Below are 22,978 nucleotides of genomic sequence, written 5' to 3' on the forward strand. Positions count from 1 at the left end.
ATATCTTTCTGGGAGACACAATTCAACTCATAACACGGTCCAAATAAGTCAATTTCTTCAAAAGTACACCACTCAGAATCATGTGTGGAATATTTACAGACTTTGCTTAACCAGTATCCATTTCCCTTTCATAGGTAATAGCATCCAAGTTTCTTTTGAACAGTCAATCTGCTCCTTCTTCAAGCCATAAGGTAGGGCTAAATTAAAGCCTCTTTCCAAAGTCAGGGATCTGTCACTGGTTGGGTCAGAGAATCATACTCCATGGGCTTCAGTGACTGGTTCAGGGATAGGCCACATAACCCAAGCCTGGTCATGAATCCTTCCATCCTCCCACTTTGGCTAGTGCTATACAGAAAGAGACAATGTGGATTTTAAAAATTATTTAACACTAAACTTGCCACTGATTATCTTTACCATCATACCTGCCCAAAAGGAAGCCAAAGAAGAAAGGAATGCTTAAAGATGGAGATAAGGAGATAGATATTTCTGATTAAATAAGAAAGACTTCTGGATCCAGTCAGATCAGAACTTAGCTTTAGCTTTACTCTGTTAACATCCCGTTTATAAACCTACAAAATGACTTTTTTTTTTAATGACCTTTTTGACTTTGATTAATTTTAACTGGGTTTCTGAACTTGCAACAGAAACAAGCTCTGATAGTTACTGGCAAAATACTGCCATACAATTGAAAACAAGGCCTCACTTTTTTCAGTCATTTTCTCAAACTTGTCAAACAGACTGGAAGAGCCAGTAGACAAAGAAAAGCTTATATTCATGTCCATTCTCTGTCCATCACGCCATCTGCCATGAGGGTTTTAAAATCTAAATGTCATAAACAAATTCATTCATGCTTGTTAAAGTATGACTCTGTGAACTCCTCACAGCAAAATATAAACAATATTAAGGAACCCTGTTATAAAAACCTAAGTATCAATATTTAAAGCATTCACAAAATCTTTTCCTATCCAAAGACACTCCACACGTCCACTATCACTATATGGTGGCTAGAGTGGAACAAAGTCATACTGAAATATCTTTTTTTTGCCACATCACCACTTCAAGAACATTCATGACAGTCCTGCCTTTTAATATGGCTATCATTGTTCATGATTCATTTGTTTCTATCTCAAACAAAATGTGTCACACACACAGTATATTATTTTAAAAAAAAAAGTTTCTGGACTTTTTGAAAAACAAGTATTTTTTACTCTAAATACTCTTCTTTTTCTACCTGTTGCACACCTCCAACTTTTACCCATTTGTCTCTGGAAAATGCCCAGCCCTTTCTTATTCCTTTTGCTGATACTTCAGAAAACTCAAAGTAATACATACATTCTGAATACAAAGGAAAAGATTACATTTTGAAGTGAAACAAGACAAAACACATAAATAATGTTTCACCTGTTGTGTCTTACTTGTGCTGCCGCAAAATTCACATGCACAGAAAATTAGTCGCTAGTAGCTAGTAACAAAGGTAGTTTTGACCCACAAAACTACCCTTAAAAATCACTGTGTTAAAGCTATTGAAGGTACCATAAATTGTGTTCAAAATGTCTGCACGCCTTCTTTCTCATACTAATTTTGTTTTTCCTTAAATAACTTGAGTCACTTAAATAGACTCAAGTCACTTAAATAGACTATCTCCTACTCAATTTCATTGTATTAATTCAAAGTACAGTTTTCTACCTTTCCACTAATATTTACTGGGCATCCACTATGTGCCAGTCACTTGCCAAGTACTTAAAATACAAAGAAAAATGTGACGTGGTTGCTAACTTCAAGAGTTTTGCAAGCTAGAAGAAACAGAATTGGAGAAAGAAAGATAAGAAGGTAAATGAAGTAGTACAATGTTTGCACACTAGAGAAAGAGTGACCTGTACTTTGTGGTCAGAGGACTTGAGAAATCAGAGAGCAGGGACTGGGCAGTATATACAGAGAAAGGTTAAGTAGACTGGGATAGTTAATAAGGTCTTACATGCTCCTTACAGTAACTTTATTCTAAAAGCCTGTGGTTTTTCAACTCCAGTGAGTACAAGAAGACTCACTTGAGACACCTGTTAAAAATAGAGTCCTATGCCCCATCTAAGAAGACTATGATTCACCAAATCTGAGGCAGAACCCCAAATTTTCAAATTTTACAGATATCTCATTCAAAGTCAGTATTTTGAAACAATGCTTTAGATAGGTATCTGTCTCAAGTTTCCCAAGTAGTCCTAGGGGTGAGGAGAACGTTGGGGAAATATTCACATTCACAGCCTCAAACTTCATTGCTCCATAGGTGACATTATCATTAGCCGAGTGAGAGATCAGAGTGCACAGAGGTTAAAAGAGAACCCTGGTGATTAAACTACAGAAACTGACCAAATACACAAAAGATTTCCCAGTGCTAAGAGTCCAGCTAGGGCGGGACAGCATAAATCTGCAGTAGCATCCATCTGCACAGCTGTTTGTCCACTTGTAAAATTAAAATAATACCCACCTATTGAAGTTATTATCAAAATTAAATTCCATGTGATAAAGATGTAAAAACATGCAGGGATTATGGTATACTGGAATTCAAGATCTCAAAATTTTCAGATAATAAGGTATAAGAGATGGTGTTGGAAACAGATGTCTGTTCTTTTTATTTCAAGAAAATATTACTTAAGTCCTTCAGTCTACTTCAATCATGTTTGTGGGCTGACCTGGTATCATGAACCAATAATTATAATGCTGTTTCTTAGTGAAAAATGTAAAATAGAAATAGCCAAAAATTCAAAATAAAATGAACTCTAACACCCAGATGGGCACTCTATATTAACACTGTACTTGGTACTCAAGAAGGTTACTGAAGAATTCACTAAGAAAGAATGAAAGAAGTGAATGCCTTATAGTAGTGAGTCTATTTTCTCAACTTACTAAATCCTCCCCATGCTAGATATTGTTATGTTTCTTTCTGTACAGTATCTTCCCAGTCAAATCATCCTTCTCCATTTCCATAAGGCCAGAGAATCTTTTACACTGCTTACCCATAGCAAGCTACTAATGTTCTGTTCCCCTTAGAAAAATACAGTGTTTCTAGAACTTTAAAAAAAAAAAAAAAGTGTTACTTTAGTAAGGACTTCTGGCTGTAAGTGATAAAAACCTAAACTAAATAGGTCTGAGCAAAAAAGGATAGTTATTGACTCTCCAGTAGGAATTTTAGAACTCCCTTCATGAACAGTTGGATCCAAATGCAAAGATATATTTCTCTCCCCATCCATCGCTGTGTCTATCTCACACAGAAGCACACCACTTCACTTGTAGGCAGGATATCCCCTCATGGTAGCTCCTTCCTGCTCATAGGCTAGTAGCTTAGCTACCCCAGAGAAAAAGAGATCTTTCCAAAGAATGCCACCAGCCAGACTCAAGGCTGGTGATGTCCACTCACTGTGACCAATAGCCAGGTATAAGTCACAGAATTGAGTGAGTCAGATTCATCCAAACCTCACTGAACTCAAAAACATTTGTTAGGAGAAGTGGCTCCCTAAAGGTAACCCAAGTTACTGTTGCCAAAAAAGAAAGGAAAAGATTCTGAGAGGACAAAAACAAGATATGCAATACAGAATACTTGATAAAACAAATACATCCTTATTCACCAAAATAAGGGAGAAAAAACTTAGGGGAAAAAACTAAAAATCTAATTTACATGATTACAATTATCTAAAATACTATAGGCTCTGAAGTCAGACACTCCCAGATTCAAATTACCAGTTCCATCACATTTATTATTTAATCATTCTAATTCTCTGCTCTTCATGGTTAAAAAAAAAACTCTCACACTATTTGCAGGTTGACTGTACAGATTAAATGAAACATGAAACATGCTAAGTATATACTGTGTGCTAGATGAATATCTACTGTCATAAACACTTACATAAAGAAGTGAAACTGATGTTTCCTAAGGTAGATTCCAAATGGACCCAATTATTCATCCCTTCATATATCTAGGCCCTATGCTATGTAAGTTTATAATTCTCTCCTCCCACCATCTCCCTAGGCTCAATCATGTGATCTGTTTTAGTCCATGAATATACCAGGAGAAAGTACACAACCAGAGGCTTTAAAAATTACTTCATTATTTCTGCCTGCTTTGTGTACTTCTGCCATGCCACAACAGACCCAAAGTGGCCTGCTAAAGACTAATGAGAAAGGTGAATAGTCTAGTTACTGTTGTCATTCTAACTTATGTCAACCTACATCAGTCAGCTCATCCCCAGACATGAAGCAAATTCAGTCAAGCTGCCTAGACAATCCAGAGTTGATTATATGAAAAACATATATTATATGAAAAACAAGCTAAAATATGTATTAAAAAAAATTTAATGAATCAGAGATAAATAATTTACCTGGTGAAAAGTTAAAAGCAATGGTCATAAAGATGTTCACTGAACTGGGAAGAATATATGAACACAGGGAGAACTTCAACAAAGAGATGAAAAATATAAGCATAGCAAACAGAAGTCATGGAGCTGAAAAACATAATAACGGAAGTGAAAAATATACTAGAAGAGTTCAAAAGCACACTAAATGAAGAATAAAAGACCAGTTAACTCAAAGACAAGATAGTAGAATTCACCCAATCAAAGCAGCAAAAAGGGAAAAGAATGAAAAAAAGTGAAAATAGCTTAAAGAATTTATGGGACAGCATCAAATGGACTAATATTCACATCATACAGCTCCCAGGAAAAGAATAAAGATAGGTAAAAACCTTATTTGAAAAAATAAAGGCTGAAAACATCCTTAACAGGGAAGGAAACAAACATCCAGATCTAGAAAGGCCAGAGACTTCCAAGCAAGGAGTCCAAAAAGACCCACAACAAGACACATAACTAAAATGCCAAGAGAGAGATTATTAAAAGCAGCAAGACAAAAACAACTTGTTACATATAAGGAAACCTCGATAAGTCTATCAGCAGATGTTTCAGCAAAAACTTTGCAGGCCAGAAGGGAGTGGAACAATATATTCAAAGTGCTAAAAGAAAAAAACTTCCAATTAAGAATACTCTACTCAGAAAAGTTATTATTCAGAGTGAAGGAGAGAGAAAGAATTTTCCAGACAAGCAAAAGTTGAATTCTTTATCACCACTAAGCTGGCCCTACAAGAAATGTTAAAGGGACTTCTTTAAGCTGAAAAGAAAGGCTGCTAATTAGTAATAAGAACACACATGAAAGAATAAACCACACTGAAAAGGTAAATATACATTAGAAATAGTAGTGGATTAATTACTTACAAAGCTATCAGGAAGGCTGAAAAACAAAAAAACAAACAAAAAACTAAGATTACAATAATTGGCTACAAAAGCAGTTTCAAGAGGGAAGTTCATAGCAATAAATGCCAACATCAAAAAACAAGTCTCACAACATCCAACTTGACATGCAAGAAACTAGAAAAAGAACAATCAAAGCTCAAAGCAAGCAGAACAAAGGAAATAACAAAGATTACAGCAGAAATAAGTTAAATACAGACTAAAAAGACAACAAAAAAGATCAATGAAACCAACAGGTGGATCAAAAGGTAATCTTTCAAAATTGACAAACCTCTAGCTAGACACACCAAAGGAAAAGAGAGGACTCAAATAAATAAAACCAGAAATCAAAGAGGAGATATTACAACCAATACTACAGAAATACAAGGATTCTAAGAGACTGCTATGAACAACTATATACCAACAAATTGGACTACCTATAAAAGACAGACAAATCCCAAGAAAAGTGTAACTTATCAACACTGAAACCGTGATGGAAAATAAAATCTGCACAGACTGGATACTACAGGGAAACTGAATCAGTAATTTAAAAAAAAAACAACCTTTCAACAAACAAAAGTTCAGGACCAGACACCTTCACAAGTGAATTCTACCAAATATTCAAAGAATAAGTAACAATCCTTCTGAAATGTCAAAAACAGAAGAGGAGGGAACTCTGCCAAACTCTTCTTGTAAAACCAGTAATATTCTGATACCAAAAGCAAACAAGAACTCCACAAGGAAGAAATTATAGGCCAATATTTCTGATGAACAAAGATGCAAAAATCCTCAATGAAATACCAGCATGAATTCAACAATACATTAAAATACAACTATATAAGAATGCACACCATGATCAAGTAGGGGTTTATTCCAGAGATATAAAGATGGTTCATCATCCACCAATCAGTTAATGTGATACACCAGTATCAACAAAATGAAGGATAAAAATCATATGATCATCTCAACTGTCCAACACCAGCTCTGGGAGTTGGTGTTGGACAGGGAAGCCCAGCATGCTGCAGTCCATGGGGCTGCAAAGAGTTTGGACATGACTGAGCGACTGAACTGAACTGACTGAACTGATCATCTCAACAAATGCAGAAAAAAATCATCTGACAAAATCTAACATCCATTTATGATAAAAAAAAAAAAAATCCAAGTATAGATGAAATGTACTTCAACATAAAAGAGGCCACATACAAGCCCAAAGGTAACATCATACTCAACACGGGAAAGGTGAAAGCTTCTAAGATCGGGAACAAGACAAGGATGCCCACTCTCATCACTTTTATTCAACACAGAAAATCCCAGTTAGAGAAATTAGTCAAGAAAAAGCAATAAAAGACATCCAAATGGCAGAGGAGGAAGTAAAACTGTCACCATTTGCAGATGACATGATACTGAAAACCCTAAAGACTCCTATCAAACAACTGTTAGAATAAAAATATTCAGTAAAATTGCAGGATACAAAATCAATACACAAAATCAGCTGTTTCTATACATTAATAATAAACTCTAAGGAAGAGAAATTAGCAATATACAGATTCAATGCAATCCCTTTTAAAAGTTCCAATAGCATTTTTCATAGGCATAAACAAACAATCCTAAATTTGAATCAAAAATGACCCTAAAGAGCCAAAGTAATCTTGAGGAAGAACAAAGCTGGAGGCATCACATTTCCTGATTTCTAATTATAGTACAAAGCTAGAGCAATTAAAACAGTACAGTATTGGCATAAAAATAGAAACAGATCAACAGATGGGAGAAAATATTTGCAAATGATATATATGATAAGAACTAATATGCAAAATTTATAAGGAACTCATACAACTCAAGAGCAAAAAAACCCAACAACAAATCCCCACAATTTGATTAAAGAATGGGCAGAAGATATGAATAGACATCTTTCCAAACGAGACATTACAGATGGCCAGCTGGACATCAAAAGATGTTCTACACCATTAAGCATCAGGGAAATGCAAATCAAAATCACAATAAGATAGCACCTCACATCTGTCAGAAGGGCTATTAGCAAAAAGACAAGAAATAACAGACATCAGTAAGGATGTATGAAAAAAAAAGGAACGATTCTGTACCACTGGTAAGAAAGTAAACTGGTGCAGCCACTGTGGAAACCAGTATGAAGGTTCCTCAAAAAATTTAAAAAGAATTACCATATGATCCAGCAATTCCACTTCTGGGTATTTTCCAAAGAAAAATGCTAATTCAAAAAGATGTATGTCAGGAATTCCCAGGCAGTCCAATGAGTAGGACTCTGTGCTTTCACTGCTGAGGACCCAGGTTTGATTCCTGGTCAGGGAACTAAGATCCCACAAGCCACACAAAAAAGCAAAAAAATAATATTCACCCCAGTTCACTGCAGCATTATTTACAATTCTCAAGATATGGAAAGAGCCTAAGCGTCCACTGATATATGAATGAACTAAAAAAAAAAAAAAAACTGTGTGTGTATACATACACACATAGAGGCATACACAAATATTGTTTAGTCACAAAAAGGTATGAAATCTTGGACTTCCTGGGGTACAGTAGATAAGAATTCATCTGCCAATGCAGGCGACACAGGTTTGAGCCCTGGTTCAGGAAGATTCCACATGCTGTGGAGCAACTAGACCTGTGTACCACAACTACTGGACCTGTGCTCTAGAGCCCATGAGCTGCAACTATTGAACCCTTGAGCCACAACTACTGAAGCCTGCATGCCCTAGAGCCTAGGGCTAGAGCTCTGCAGTAAGGGAAGCCACCACAATGAGAAGCCCATGCCCCTCAACTAGAGAGAAGACCCTGCTCTCCACAGCTAGAGAAGCCCATGTGCAATGAAGACTCAGTGGAACCAAAAATCAATTATAATAATAATAAAAAAAAAAAGAATGAAATCTTGCCATTTGTGAAAACATGGATGGATTCATGGCATCATGCTACATGAAGTAAGTCAGAGAAAGAAAAATACCCTATAAGCTCTGTTAGATCTGAAATAATTAAACAAACAAGCAAACAGACAACTGACCAAGCTCACAGAGAGAAGACTGGTGATTGTGAAGAGTGGGGGTGGAGTAGGGGGTAGGGTGGTGGGTGGGACAAATGGGCAAAGTCTTAAAAAAATAAACAATAAACAAAAGAAAATTAATTTACACTATTATATAAGAAATGCAGATTATAGCTATTATTAGCTAAATAAAGCCAAGTTTCTCTTATCTTGTGTTTAGCTAATATTCTTAGTGAGAAAAGTCAGCAATGTTATTTTGCATGAGTTTGAGGAGCTACTGCCCATTCCTTACACATCTTGCTTTGTACTTAAATACAAACATCTTTGAGTACGTTATTTAGCATTTTATAAGACAAACAGCTTTGAGTACATAATTTAGCTTAGCTCTCTTACCCTGCTATACACAATATGAATATTCTATTTCCTAATGGATTTCATGCGGAGAAGGCAATGGCAACTCACTCCAGTACTCTTGCCTGGAAAATCCCATGGACAGAGGAGCCTGGTAGGCTGCAGTCCATGGGGTCACTAAGTGTTGGACACGACTGAGCGACTTCACTTTCACTTTTCACTTCCATGCATTGGAGAAGGAAATGGCAACTCACTCCAGTGTTTTTGCCTGGAGAATCTCAGGCACAGGGGAGCCTGGTGGGCTGCCGTCTATGGGGTCGCACAGAGTCAGACACGACTGAAGCGACTTAGCAGCAGCAGAATGGATTTCATGTCAACTGTTTCCAAACTATTCAACAGTAAAAATCAACACAGTAATTTTTCTTAAAATACTATAATTAGGCTCTCCAAGACCTTCTCATTTTACAAATGAGAGCAGCTAGACCCGTGTATTCCTTATTTTACAAATAAGGAAACCAAGATACAGACAGATTAAGTGATGTATTTGCTTAAAAATCATACAGTAGTAGTCATACTTATGCCAGAACCCAGTGCTCCTGCCATGAGGTTTTACCCACTCCATTCCACTGACCAAAATGCAACTACTGTTTAACCTAATACAATATTTTATGTTTTTTTTTTTTTAACTTAGAAAAAAACATGGAGAAGCTCTGTTAGTTGGCAAAAACCAAAAATTGAGAATGTTTTTGCTATTCTATCCTGTAGGATATACCAACAGATGTAATAATGTTAATGACACACGTTACTACCATTACAGAGAAATTGAGAATATGCAAACGTTTTGGAGAGACCAAACACAGTGCAACTTAAAATCCAGAGAGATCACTGCTCTCTATTACAAAAAAATATTTAAAAGAAATTAAATTGTATTATTTTCAGAATATATCCAAAGAGCAAATTTTATGGATCAGAAAGTTTAAGGCCATCTATTATTTATTAAGCAAAGACAAAGCTCTGCGTCCTTCTCAATCGTCACAACCTTCCTACACAGTATTTACTATAGGAATAAACTGAAATTTCTCTCTACATCTCATAGCTGGTAAAGTGTGAAGATAAATTTGTACCCAAGTCTGCCTGACTCTGACTCAAAGCCATGTTTTAGTATGGCTTTAATATATGTTTCCAAAATGGGTCTGTTATTCTTATTATATTTTCAAGTATTTTCAAAATCTATTTAGAAATGGGCCTGTGAATATGGTTAACAGTTGGAGAACTGAGAGGAATTAAACTTCTGAATGCAGAGCACATTTAATTATCTCTTCCATCTATCAAGATACAATCTTTAAAGGGTTAGCTAGATATGGGTAATATTTGAAATGCATTTAAATTCATGCCAAAAGTTATTTTTTAACATCATGTGTCTTATCTATTAAAAGTTCAAATAGTCTTCATATAACCTGGTGTAAAAAAAAAAAGTCCATCAACAAATAAACGGATAAAGAAGATGTAGTATACATCTACAAAAGAATATTACTCAGCCATAAAAAAGAATGAAATGTTGTCATTTGCAGTAACATGGATGGACTTGGAGTGCATTATGCTAAGTGAACTAAGTCAGAGAAATACAAATACCATATGATACCACTTATATGTGGAATCTAAAAATATAGCAAACTAGTGAACAAAACAAGGACGAAGCAGATTCACAGATAAAGAGAACAAACTAGCAGTTATCAGTGAAGAGAGCAAAGAGATAATACAGGACTAGGGGAATTAAAAAAGGCTACTATGGGATTATATGAAATCATGTACATGAAACTTCTAAAAATTGTAAAGCACTGAAGAATTTAAAGAATCATTCGACTTAAAAAAAACTAAAAAATTACCTTCAAAAAAAGAGAAGAATTGATTGCTTAACTTCAAGAAAGGCTGTACCCTTAAGTTTTTTTTAATTCATAAATAGATAAAAGCCAGAGAAGACACAAAACTATTTCCCTGCAGGCACCTCTAAATAAAACTGCTTTATGAACTTAATTAACAATGATGCAAACAGAACCAAAGATATTCACTGAAAAAAAAAAAGCTTAATGAATATATTTTATCACTAATCTCTAATTAATTTCATTCCCTTAACTATGACCAACATTTTTCTACTTCTAAAGTCATTCTTAGCTCCATGGGCTTCTGAAGACATCTGTTTCCTGAAACTAAAACACACACATATATTTATTTTTTAAATTAGCTCAGTTTACTTCTAACTTGATGTATTCCAAACATAAATCAATTTATGTTATGTGCACAAGAAGAAAAAAATGTGTGTAAGAAAATGAAGATTATAGTCAGGAAGAAAAATGAATGAAAAGCTACTCATGCAAAAGCAAGTTACTCACTCCAGAAAGAACATTCTTGGCAGAATCCTAGGCTACATTATTGTACCAAACACATGAAATTCCTGAGTATTCTGCCATCTGAGAGCAAGTATCCGTTTAACATCAAGTTTTAAAGTGTGCAGCTTATTTCATAATCCAAATATATATATAACAACATCATTACTATCACTGCTTATACTTTCTGAAGTCACAGAAACCAGACATTAGTGGCAGCATGATTTAACAACAGATCCTTCCTGTTTCTTCATATAGCCTTTACTTTTTACCTTTTCTGCTTCTAACTGGATATACACTCATATTCTTCAAATCAGCTGATTTTCTCTAGGTAAAAAATACCTCAGTTCATTTCAGTCGCTCAGTCGGTGTCTGATTCTTTGTGACCCCATGGACTGCAGCATGCCAGGCTTCCCTGTCCATCACCAACTCCCAAAGCCTACTCAAACTCATGTCCATTGAGTCAGTGATGCCATCCAACCATCTAATCTGTTGTCCCTTTCTCCTCCCGCCTTCAATCTTTCCCAGCATCAGGGTCTTTTCCAATCAATATTGGAAGAGTCAGTTCTTTGCATCAGGTGGCCAAAGTATCAGAGTTTCAGCTTCAGCATCAGTCCTTCCAATGAATGTTCAGGACTGATCTCCTTTAGGATGGACTGGTTGAACTCCGTGCAGTCCAAGGGACTCTCAGAGTCTTCTCCAACACCACAGTTCAAAAGCACCAATTCTTCGGTGCTCAGCTTTCTTTAGAGTCCAACTCTCACATCCATACATGACTACTGGAAAAACCATAGCTTTGACTAGACGGACCTCTGTTGGTAAAGTAATGTCTCTGTTTTTTAATATGCTGTATAGGTTGGTCATAGCTTTTCTTCCAAGAAGCAAGAGTCTTTTAATTTCATGGCTGCAGTCACCATCTGCAGTGATTTTGGAGCCCCAAAAAATAGTCTCTCACTGTTTCCATTGTTTCCCCATCTATTTCCCATGAAGTGATGGGGCCGGATGCCATGATCCTAGTTTTCTGAATGTTGAGTTTTAAGCCAACTTTTTCACTCTCCTCTTTCACTTCCATCAAGAGGCTCTTTAGTTCTTCTTCACTTTCTGCCATAAGGGTGGTGGTGTCATCTGTATATCTGACGTTACTGATATTTCTCCCGACAATCTTGATTCCAGCTTGTGCTTCATCGAGCCTGGCATTTCTCATGATGTACTCTGCATATAAGTTAAATAATCAGGGTGACAATATACAGCCTTGACATACTCCTTTACCTATTTGGAACCAGTCTGTTGTTCCATGTCCAGTTCTCACTGTTGCTTCTTGACCTGTATACCCATTTCTCATATCTAAAGAATATCTCACACAATGTTAGATATTACTTGAGTGCATGCATGCTCGGTCACTCCAGTCATGTCCAACTCTTTGCAATGCTATGAACTGTAGCCCGCCAGGCCCCTCTGTCCACGGGATTCTCAGGCAAGAATACTGGAGTGGGTTGCCATGCCCTCCTCCAGGGGATCTTCCTGATCCAGGGATCGAACCCACATCTCCTGCCTCTCCTATACTGCAGGCAAATTCTTTACCCACTGAGTCATCCGGGAAGCCCCAGACATTTTCATATACTTTTAAGAAATAAGTCCTATCAAGTATTTTCATAAATACATAAATATTTATTAATCAGTTAACAAAAATGAACCTCTCACTTTTTCCAAAATAAAGTTTAAGTTCTCAAGAAAAGAAGAAAAAAAAAAGCAAAAATTGTCTGGGTCATGAACATCTCTGGTTCCTTTTCTTTGCCACAATATCAGCTTACTTTTTATCAATGTTATTATACCAGAATTCTCCATTAATTTACATTCTCTTGCTTTTAAAAGATCAAAATCTATGGATAATTCAATCTTCTTAATAGTTTAACAATCTTGACCAAAACAACTTGTTCAAGTTGAACTGTCATCTACGTGGGCTAAGTATTTTTAGAAAAATTAAATCCCACACAGGTTTACAGCTTCTGATAATTCCTACTTATTCTCACTTAATGTGGAAAATTCTAGTTGCTCTTATCTTTATTTATGAATTCACCCTTGTCTATCACCAGTAAAATATAACAATCTTTGATGTGTATGTTATATAAAAATTAAACGGAAGTTCTTTGTCTAAGGAGAAAGGGGTCAAAGGGAACTGTTATCTTTTAGATAAGAATGTATGTACACTGGTAGCCATAAGCTGTGGGTCTTAAAAGGGCTAACAAGAGGCTATATGGATCTGACTTTCTATATATCTCTATTTTAACATGCCAAAATCTATTTCAGTAAATACTGCACAGTAAAAAGCTATCCATAAAAAATATATGTATATACACATAAATATTGATTGTACAAGTCTGACATGGAACAGAGCCCTACCACTTTAATCATACCTGCTTTTCTTTTGAAAAAGGTATACAGCAAAATTTCAGTGCCTCTAAAAAAATTTTTAGAAAACTAATCCATATTATCTCATTATTTTCACCCTGATGTATCCTCTTTCCAGAATAAAAACATGATCTAGATAGGGTATCTAATATATTAGGTATTATAAAAATATTACTAAAGATAAATATAAGGTTTCCAATAGGTAAACAATAAGGAAAATTTTAACACACTGATCACTGAACACAGGGCATGTATTAACTAAACCATTTTTAAAGATATATTAATTACATTAAACACTCATGGAAAAATCAGCAGCTTAAGGGTTTTTTCCAATAACTATTCCCAAAGATTTATGGACTTCTTAGCCCACCCTAATCAAAGTATCATTTTATTGTGATCAAATAAGTTAAATCAATGCCCATTTATACAAGATAAATTCTGTCAGCTTCCTTACTAGCTGAATGAAAATTCACTTAACACATATGACGAGATTAGTAAGTATTTGTTATCATTAATCACGCAATTAAAAAGCCACATTTCAACATGGGCACATGTTCACAAACATTTACGTTCCTCTTGCTTTTTATTCTTAGTGAAGGCAAGGAGCTTCCCATTTTAGTTTGATGGGAATTTCTCTCATTTACCTTTGTCATATCTATTGATATAGTATTATTCTAAGACAGGTGATGCATTAATTACCAAAATAGTGTACATTTAAAAACCTGTCCAATTGCTCCTTCCTCGTCTCAGCAATTATCTGCTACTCAGCAACTTCCCCTTCCATCACACATTCTGAAACACTTACTGCCAAGTACTGAGTCTAAGCCACAGTCAAAAAGTTAGAACTGAAGAAGCATTTGACTAAAATCTAAAACCCCTGAATCTTGACCTCAATCGTCTTTACCCTGTTCACCGCTCTGTCCCCATCTGAGGTCTGTGGGAAGGATATGAACAGAAGAAAAAGCCAGGTACCCACACCCTGTTAATATAAGGTATTTGTTACAAACTTCAAATTGTCCTGTAAACTAAGCTGGTCCATGTGGAAGGCTCACCGACCTTAAGACTGGGGATCACCTGGATATCCTTTGTTGTCTGTCCTCTTCTAAGCCTAGATGAATTACGTTGTAACACAAAATAGCATTTTTTACAGTAAATTCACATTTTCAGATGTGGGATTTTCTTTTACCAAGCAAAACACAACCTGTGGACCCTTTTAAAATTAGTTGTTCTTCCCCTTGTTTGTTTATTTATTTATTTTTTTATTAGTTGGAGGCTAATTACTTCACAACATTTCAGTGGGTTTTGTCATACATTAATATGAATCAGCCATAGAGTTACACGTGTTCTTCCCCTTTATATTGGGAGTTTAGGAGAGGGAAAACATGACTGTACCCTCTGGAAATCTCTAAAAAGTCAACTAATAAAAATATATCATAATCATTTCTTAATAATGATAAAATAAACTAATCATAAAACCAAACAATAGTCCAGACTATCTAATATTCAGACTGACAATGCTCATCATACAGCAGTCTTTCCAGTAATAATTCTCATGGGAAGTAATACTGATGTTCACATCTTCTAACCCAAAAAGTCAGTCATGATGTGTAGAAAACATCTATAACAGAGGTAGAAAACTACTATATAATTTCATGCAGCAATTGAAGCCAATTAAGTTAAAAAATCTGCCTATGAAAAAGTTCAGTTCTGTGTTTTACTTTTACCTGAGAAGTTAGGTAACTATTTCAAAAATTAAAATATCATAAAATTATTTCTGTGGATAAGAGGGAAGCATTTACGCTAGGGAAATCCCCCTTATTACTTGAAAGTTATTACTCAGTGTTTCCCAACTGATCAAGTTTTTAATGCCCATCTTTAGCACTTTAAGTTTCTAAATTAAGACAATAATATAAAGTAGAAGTTTTCTAAAAAAAAAAAAAAAAAAACAAACTGTGAGAGGCAGATATAAGACAGTAACACTATGAACACTAGACATAGAATAGAGTCAGACAAAATGTCTACATAGAGAAAAGACATCCTTCTCCACCCAAAGCTTGGTTATGTACTATCCAAAACTCAGGCACACGAGAGATTCAAATAACATGGTTTACCACATTATCTGAACTTGAAATATGAACCCTCACTAAAAAAGGCAAAAACATAGATGATCTGGATAGCAAAGTATATCTACGTTATACAAAACATCAAAGAACAATTTTAATAGTTCCTAGAAGAGGATGTTTAAGGAAGATTTTCCTGAGAAACTCTGGTTCGTTCGGATCACTGCTACTATATCCATTATTTCCTTCACAAGGTATGCAACAGATTATCTTCTAACTATTATCAAATTGAGGGTACGATGAGAAAAAAAAGTTTGCAATACTGATGTTGGTCCCATATCCAGAATATACCCTTACAACTCAACAATATAAAGACAAATAACTCAACCTGGTGGCTCAGTGGTAAAAAGAATCTGTCTGCCAATGCAGGAGACTCATGTTTGATGCCTGGGCTGGGAAGATCCCCTGGAGCAGAAATTGACAACCCACTCCAGTATTCTTGCCTGGAGAGCAGCATGGCGCAGCATGGACATTCAGGCTATTTCCAATTTGGGGCTTGTTATTAGTTTGCTAGGTTTGCCATAACAAAATACCACAAAACTAGGTGGCTTAAACAACAGAAATTTATTATCTTATAGTTGTGGCGGTTTTCCCACAAAGATTATTACACTGTATTTTCATTTTGATTAAATTCAAAGTGTTTTCTAAATTCTCTTTCGATTTCTTTGACCATGGGTTATTTAGAAGTATGTTATTTTGTTTTCAAAAATTAGTTTTTCTATAGACCTTTCTGTTGTTGATTTCCAACTTAATTCTATAGCAGTCAGAGAACATGTTGTATGATTTCAGCCCTTTAAATTTCCTGAGACTTGTTTTATGGCCCAGAGTATGATTAGTCTCAGTAAATGTTCCGTGTGCTCCTGAGAAGAAGGTATATTCTGAAGTTGGGATGGATGGAGTCAAACAGTTTCATAGTGTTGCTGAAGTCTGCTAAATTTTTGCTTATTTTCTGTTTACTTAATTATTGAATCTACTTAATTGTATGAAATTAGATAGTAGCAAGCTTCCCTGGTGGCTAAAACGGTAAAGAATCTCCTGCAATGCAAGAGACCTGGGTTTGAACCCTGGGCTGGCAAGATCCTGAAGAGAGGGGAATGGCAAGTCATTTCAGTATTCTTGCCTGGAAAACTCCATGGACAGAGAAGCCTGGCAGGCTATAGTCCCTGTGATAGCAAACAGCCAGACACAACTGAGCAGCTAAACAAGGATCTGAACAGACATTTCTCCAAAGAAAATATACAAATGGCTAACAAGCACATGAAAAGACATTCAACATCAACTGTCATTAAAGAAACGCAAATCAAAACCACAAATAGATACCACTGCATACCTACCCACTAGGATGATTATAACCAAAAAGACAGACAGTAACAAATGTTGGCAAGATTATGGAGAAACTGAAATCATCCTATACTGCTGATGGGAATGTAAAGTACTTCAGTTGCTTAAGAAAACAGTCTGGCACTTCCTCAAAGTTACAACAGTTATGTATATGACCCAGCAAGTTCACGCTGAAGTACTTACTGAAAAGAAGTGAAAACGAATGTCCACACAAATAATGTTGCTAACATTCACAGCAGCTTATTCTTAAGAGGCAAAAAGTAGAAACAACTGTCTCACAACTGATGGATATACAAAATATAGTTATGTCCATACAATGCAATAATATTTAACCGTAAAAAGCAAAGAAGTGCTGATGTATGCTACGACACAGATGCATTTTGAAAACAAGAAGCCAGACACAAAAAGGCCACATATTATAATATTACATTTATATGAATTGTTTAGAAGGACTGGGTCATAGTAGAAATGCGAAATGACTTCTAACCAGTATAGAGTTTCAGTTTCTTTTTTTGGATATGAAAGTATTAAAACAATTAGATAGTGATATGTGCACAACCTTCTCCAAAAACTAAAAACCACTGAACTGTATACATTAAGAGTGAATTTTTATAGTACATAAGCTATATCTCAATTTTAAAAAGAAAAAAATTAAATTCAGGGTATGGACCACTGGACTTGGAATACTTTCTGCAAACAGGAGACAGTCAATAAAGTTAGCAAATGGTTCACTCTGGGATTATCCCAAAAGCAATGTGCAAGTGTAAGAAACATAAAAAAGATTTTTTAAAGTATTTGCAAATGAAGTAAAGATAATTTGGAGGGTAATGACTAATAAGTCTTTAACTTGAAACCACAAAAAGTAACAGCTTTGTTTATTCACATCTACCCAATACCCAGATTCCATTCAGCAGAAGGGTGGACACAAAGGAAATAAGAATCAAGAGAGAAGTTCAGAAGCACACCAAAGCCTCTCTGCTGAGCTTTCTGAGCCAGTCTGCAAAGCAGAGGGGAAAAAAACCTCATTATTTTATATATACCTTTATTTCCTACAGAAAATATTCTTTTACTGTTTCCAAATACCAAATACAACCTATAAAGGATGAAAATTTGCCAATACTAAGTGTACTTTAAGAATGAATATGCCACTGATTTTAGGGAAAGCCAAAAATGAGTTTTGTGCAAAGTACAGCTTCCAAATGAGTGAGCTTACTTGGAAGACACACTGCTGTGAATGACAATATTGTCTCTGCCAAGCTGAGTTAAAAAACAACTAATATTATTGTAGAGTTTTACAATGGAATCCTTAAATAAAGGAAACAATCCTCCCCTGAGCTAAGGAGAGAGGTGTGTTGCACACCCCAACTAGTCTAACAAAGAGACCACTTTTTAACCTGCAGTAGAAAATCCAACAATTTATCTCTGCAAACCTATAACCTATACATCCCCTACATGAAACACGGACTGAAGTTTAAACAGATAACTCATTCGAGTCCTTTTATATTTCTGCTTGTTTCACATGAAAGGAACGCCTTTTCCATTTTCACCAAAATGAAGCAAAAATCCACCACCTTCTTCATGAAGCCTTCCTTCATCATCCCAGGCAATTTTTTTCACTTCTAAATGCCCCCCAGAACTTGCTTGCATCTATCCTATGGCACATTTTGCCTTGCACTGAATACACTATATTTTGTCTAATGACTAAATAGTTCTTCAAGGTTAAGGCAACCTCCCCAATATTTTTGTTTCCTTACAGTGCCTGATATACACCACATATGCTTAATAAATATTTAAATAAAGTTCGTACTCAACTAACTGCCTTCTGCTCCTAAAAACAGTACTAGTACAAGCAGCTAAGCAATTAGGCAAGTACTCAGAAGAGACAAGTTCCCACAGACATTAAATACCTAATTTTCACTCTAGAAGAGATTCCATGCCATTCTGTGTAACTCCATAAGGCTAAAAAAATGGCATTATTCAGATGCTTCCTATAACTGCTCCAGGTATAAGCATATTTGAGGGAATCAGAGCAATTTAAAATAACTCTGTTAAGTCAGAGACTCATCCAGCTATCCTTTTTCCAGCAAGCCAGAGCTAAGCTGAAATAATCACAACTTTGCCTAGATTGGGAAGAGTTTTTTGAGAATATAACAAGGATGAGGAGCAGCCAAACAATAAGTTACATCACATCACGCAGCAGAGAGAACCTCGATCTTCCCAGAATGGAAGCTCATTCTAGTCCCTGAGGACTCAATAATCAACTGGCTACCAAATATCCATCTTGATCATCATCACTGTCTGAACCTGCTAACTCCAATTCAACTAAAACTTAATAACTGAAACACCAACACCTCCCACTTCCACCTCCACAGTCATGACCCTCACCTCTTTCCAAAAAAAAAGGGGGGGGGAAGTATTAAACTTTGAAAATGAGTGAGAATTCACTTGTAATCCAAAGACTGCTATAAATTAAATATCATTTAGAAAGCAATGGCCCTAAAGTATTAAGATAACCAGTCAAGAGAATCAAATAGAGGATTAACTGTTCAGAACCAATCCCATTAAAATAAAAGAGGAATTATTACATTTGCTAGTGACAGAGTTGCCTTTGGGATTGTATATAAATAAGGATCACTGCCACCTCTCTTACTCATAGAAAGTTAACACTACAATTTACATAGAACTGTCTTCTTGAAGTACAAAATTACATACAATAAAAGAGAAAATATGAGACCCAACTGATTTTAATTGGGATACTATCAACTATGTATTACTCCTCAGATTAAAATACTGATCTGCACTCTGGACTTTATATAATCTCCTGAACTTTACTACCTTGAAAGTGGAGATTTAGAGTTAAAAAAATGCTTTTAAGGAAAACTGATAACCAGATTAAAATCCTCCCTCAAAAAATGAATCTAAAATTTGACATTCAACTCAGGTATTTACAGGATTTTATTAGGGAGAAAAATAAAAAATAAAAACACTTTGTCAAGCAGCAGTAACTCACCACTAACACTAAGCAATGACTGATTTAAAAAAGGGGAGGGGGCTGAAGCAAAAAGGAAGAACTCTAAGCAAACAATAAGATAAACAACCACCTAAACCAAAGCAACGGTAATTTAAGAAATCTATAGGGTTATAATTATCAATTTCATAATCTTTTAAAAACTAAAAAGTCCTTCTGAAAAAAAATCATTAAAAAAGTTAAAAATAAAAAAACTAAAAATTCTTCAAAATAATAACAGAATTCTGTATTAACTCACAATTCTGAAAACTCATTAATTTCATGTTTCTCAAAACCTCTACATGCCTTACAAGGTCTCTCATATGACAGTTACAAATAATACATAATTTTTAAAGTGCTAAAGCTGATGTTACATTTTAGGAAATGTAAGATAGACTTCAAAGAATAAAACCAGCAGAGACAGAGCAGAGTAAATGATAACTGATAACCAAAAGGCTGATTCCTGAAGAACAGAGCTTGGATTAGTAGTAGCGAAAATTTAAAATATAGCCACAACACAAATTACGCCAAAAAATGGATTTATACCTTTACTACTCACACAAGTATATGTTTTAAAACGTCACTTTTAACCTGTGGACAACCAAAGTGATACCAGATACCTTAGAGCATTGTTGCCTATATTAATTTTGATTACAGTCTAAATACTAAACAAAATTCACACACATTTTCATAATGAAACGCCGTAGAAATGGAAAGGTTTATATTCTCCAACTAAAAGTTAGCTCATTTTTCACTTGTTTAAAGTTTCAGTTTTGTTTTTCAATCTGTTACAGAAAATACCCCTTGCGGGACGTTGTAAAGGGCATACCCTCCTGTCAAGCCAGAAAGCTCAAACACAAAGACATTGAGCTAACCAAGTGCTGTAATTCTTCCAAACTGAGCTTCTCCACAACCCCCTCCACCCTTCCCCCCAACAGATATGTCTATTAAATCAGTGTCTGTTCTCCCCCTCGCACAACAAAGAGAACTTCTCACCGCATGAAATTGCCGCTGAATGGACACCAGAAAGCAGGATTTGCATAATTCCTTCCAACGAAACCCTGTCGGGAAGGAGGGGATGAGGGGCCCAAGCGAACGGATAGAATCTCCCAGATTCTGTTGGGAAGACCAAGATTATTCCCCACGGTGGGGTGGGGAGGGGTGGGGGGTTCGAATTCTGGGTCTCCCCGAGGACTGGGCGTGGGGGACGGAGAACGACGAGACAGCATTTCCCCACACATCAGCAGCACCGAAGCAAAGATGGGGAAATAACAATGCTGGGGGACAGGAGAGTCAGACACCGGACGCACTGGGGCTAGGGGGCGGCGGGCGGAGCGGAGACACCACACGGGCCACTTACTTTTTGGAGGGGGGTTAAATATATGAGTTAAGCCCTTATGGTCCCGCCGGCCGCCGCACAGAGGGAAACGGGACCTTGGGAGAGAAAAACAGACAAAACACACAGTGTGAGAGGCGCTGCTCCGCCGCCCGGCCCCTCCCGGAGCGACCCCGTCCACGCTCCCTCCGCCCGCGGGGAAATAAGCCACCCGGGGCGGCCCGAGGTCCGGGAGGCGGGCGGCGGACAAGGCGCTCGGCCAGGCGGCGGCTGTGGAAAATCTCCCAGGAGCGGACAAGACCACTGCTCCGGCTTCCCGGTCGCACCCGGTCCCACCCCCCTTCCACCCGCCGCGCACACACCGAACAGAAATACACACACACACCGACCCGAGCGTCGAGGATTAACTCCCCGGCCGCTGCCGCCGCCGCCGCCCGCAGAGGAAGTGCAGCCGCTGCCCCCCGCGGCCATGACACCCCACTTGGCTCGGTCAGGCGGACCCGGGGCCTGTGACAGCTCCGGTTCCCTCCGCCCCCATCTCCACCTCACGCCTCGCACACGCCCGAGCGCCGGGCGCCCGCCCGCCCGCCGCCCGTGCACGCGGGGACAGGGGCGCGCGCCGCTGCCGCGCGTGGGGGAGGGGCTGCGTGGGACGCGGAAGGCGCCGGCCAGAGCGGAGCAGGAGGCCGAGCCGCAGCCCAGCACGCCCCCGGCTCCCGCGCTCGGCTTTGCGGGACCAGCGGCTCCGCCGCTCCCGCTCCAGTGGCAGCGGCGCGGGGCGAGTCTCCACAATAAGCCGGCGGCGGCGCCGGGCCGCCGGGCAGGGAGGGAGGGAGAGGACAGGAGGGGCACGCGCTCCCGCCGGAGAGCCCGCCCCGCGAAGGGCGCGCGAAGGGGAGGGGCCGGAGCGCGCGCTCGGGCCCGAGCCGGGAGAGCCCGCCCGGAGGTCGCGCGCGCCCGCACTCCGGGGGGTGGGGGAGGGGGACGCCCAAGCCAAAGAGGGCGGGCGGGCCGGAGCAGCAATTGCTCTGTCCCGGCTCCCTCCCTCCCTCCTCCGGGGCGGCCGGCAGCGGGGCGGCCCAAGGGCCGAAGGCTGCCGGGAGAGGGTCTCACCTACACAGTGAATGAGCTTGTGGCGCCACGAGTCCAGTTCTTGCCGAAAGCCGCGTCTCTCAACGGAGCATTGCTGCCGCCTACACACCCTCGCCATCTTCTGCCGCCCGCCCGGCCCTGCCTCCGCCGCGGCCCCGCGCACGCCCAGCCGCGTCGCCCGGGGCCGCGCACGCACCCGCGGCCCGGGCGTCGCGCCTCCCGCCGGGGGCGGCGCGGGGGCAGGGCCGGCCTCACCTCGCGGTGGCCCCGACGTGGACCTGGGGGCGGCTTGGGCGCGCGCCCTTCCCGCACACAGCGCCGCGCGACCGTCCTTTGCGGTGCTTGCTTCTCTGCCGTCTCCAGCTTCCCACGTCCGGAGCTCGGCCCCACGAGCCTCGCGTCGCCGCCGCGCCGTCCCCCAAGGCCACGGCTGTCCCTGCTTTTCCCTTCCCGGTGCTTTTTGTTTCTTAAGTCAACCCTGTTTATCATTTTCAACCTGCCTGTCGCCCGACACCAACTGTTGCAAGTTCTGTGCAACTGCTTCTCTGAACTTCTAGGTCGAAACTGCTCCTCCGAGGAGCCTGTTTAAGAAGCTGAATTAAGAATAAATGCCCGGATGCCCGTGGAGGCACTGAGCCCTAAAGTTTCCAAAGGTGAGAAG

At 38.5% G+C, this 22,978-nt stretch overlaps 1 protein-coding gene across 17 annotated transcripts in view; it reads right to left on the minus strand.

Annotated features, from left to right (window-relative positions):
• LCOR (ligand dependent nuclear receptor corepressor) overlaps window positions 1-22,467 on the minus strand; it is a 129,741-nt gene extending 107,274 nt beyond the window's left edge. For 3 of the 17 annotated variants that reach the window (XM_043475847.1, XM_043475846.1, XM_043475839.1), the window contains exons 1-2: window positions 22,339-22,467; window positions 21,250-21,323 (exon numbers count right to left, since the gene is read on the minus strand). Coding sequence is in view for 8 of the 17 variants with exons in the window: in XM_043475830.1 (XP_043331765.1) it covers window positions 21,250-21,323; window positions 21,611-21,696 (160 nt within the window). In the remaining 9 variants the exon portion in view is untranslated. Of the gene's footprint in view, window positions 1-20,885; window positions 20,951-21,249; window positions 21,324-21,610; window positions 22,191-22,338 lie in introns of those variants that run through there. The other 14 variants (XM_043475848.1, XM_043475841.1, XM_043475833.1 and 11 more) reach the window with 13 other exon arrangements.
• Window positions 22,468-22,978: the final 511 nt, after the last annotated feature.

This window comes from Cervus canadensis, chromosome 8 (genome assembly GCF_019320065.1).
Source record: "Cervus canadensis isolate Bull #8, Minnesota chromosome 8, ASM1932006v1, whole genome shotgun sequence".
Classification (NCBI taxonomy): domain Eukaryota; kingdom Metazoa; phylum Chordata; class Mammalia; order Artiodactyla; family Cervidae; genus Cervus; species Cervus canadensis.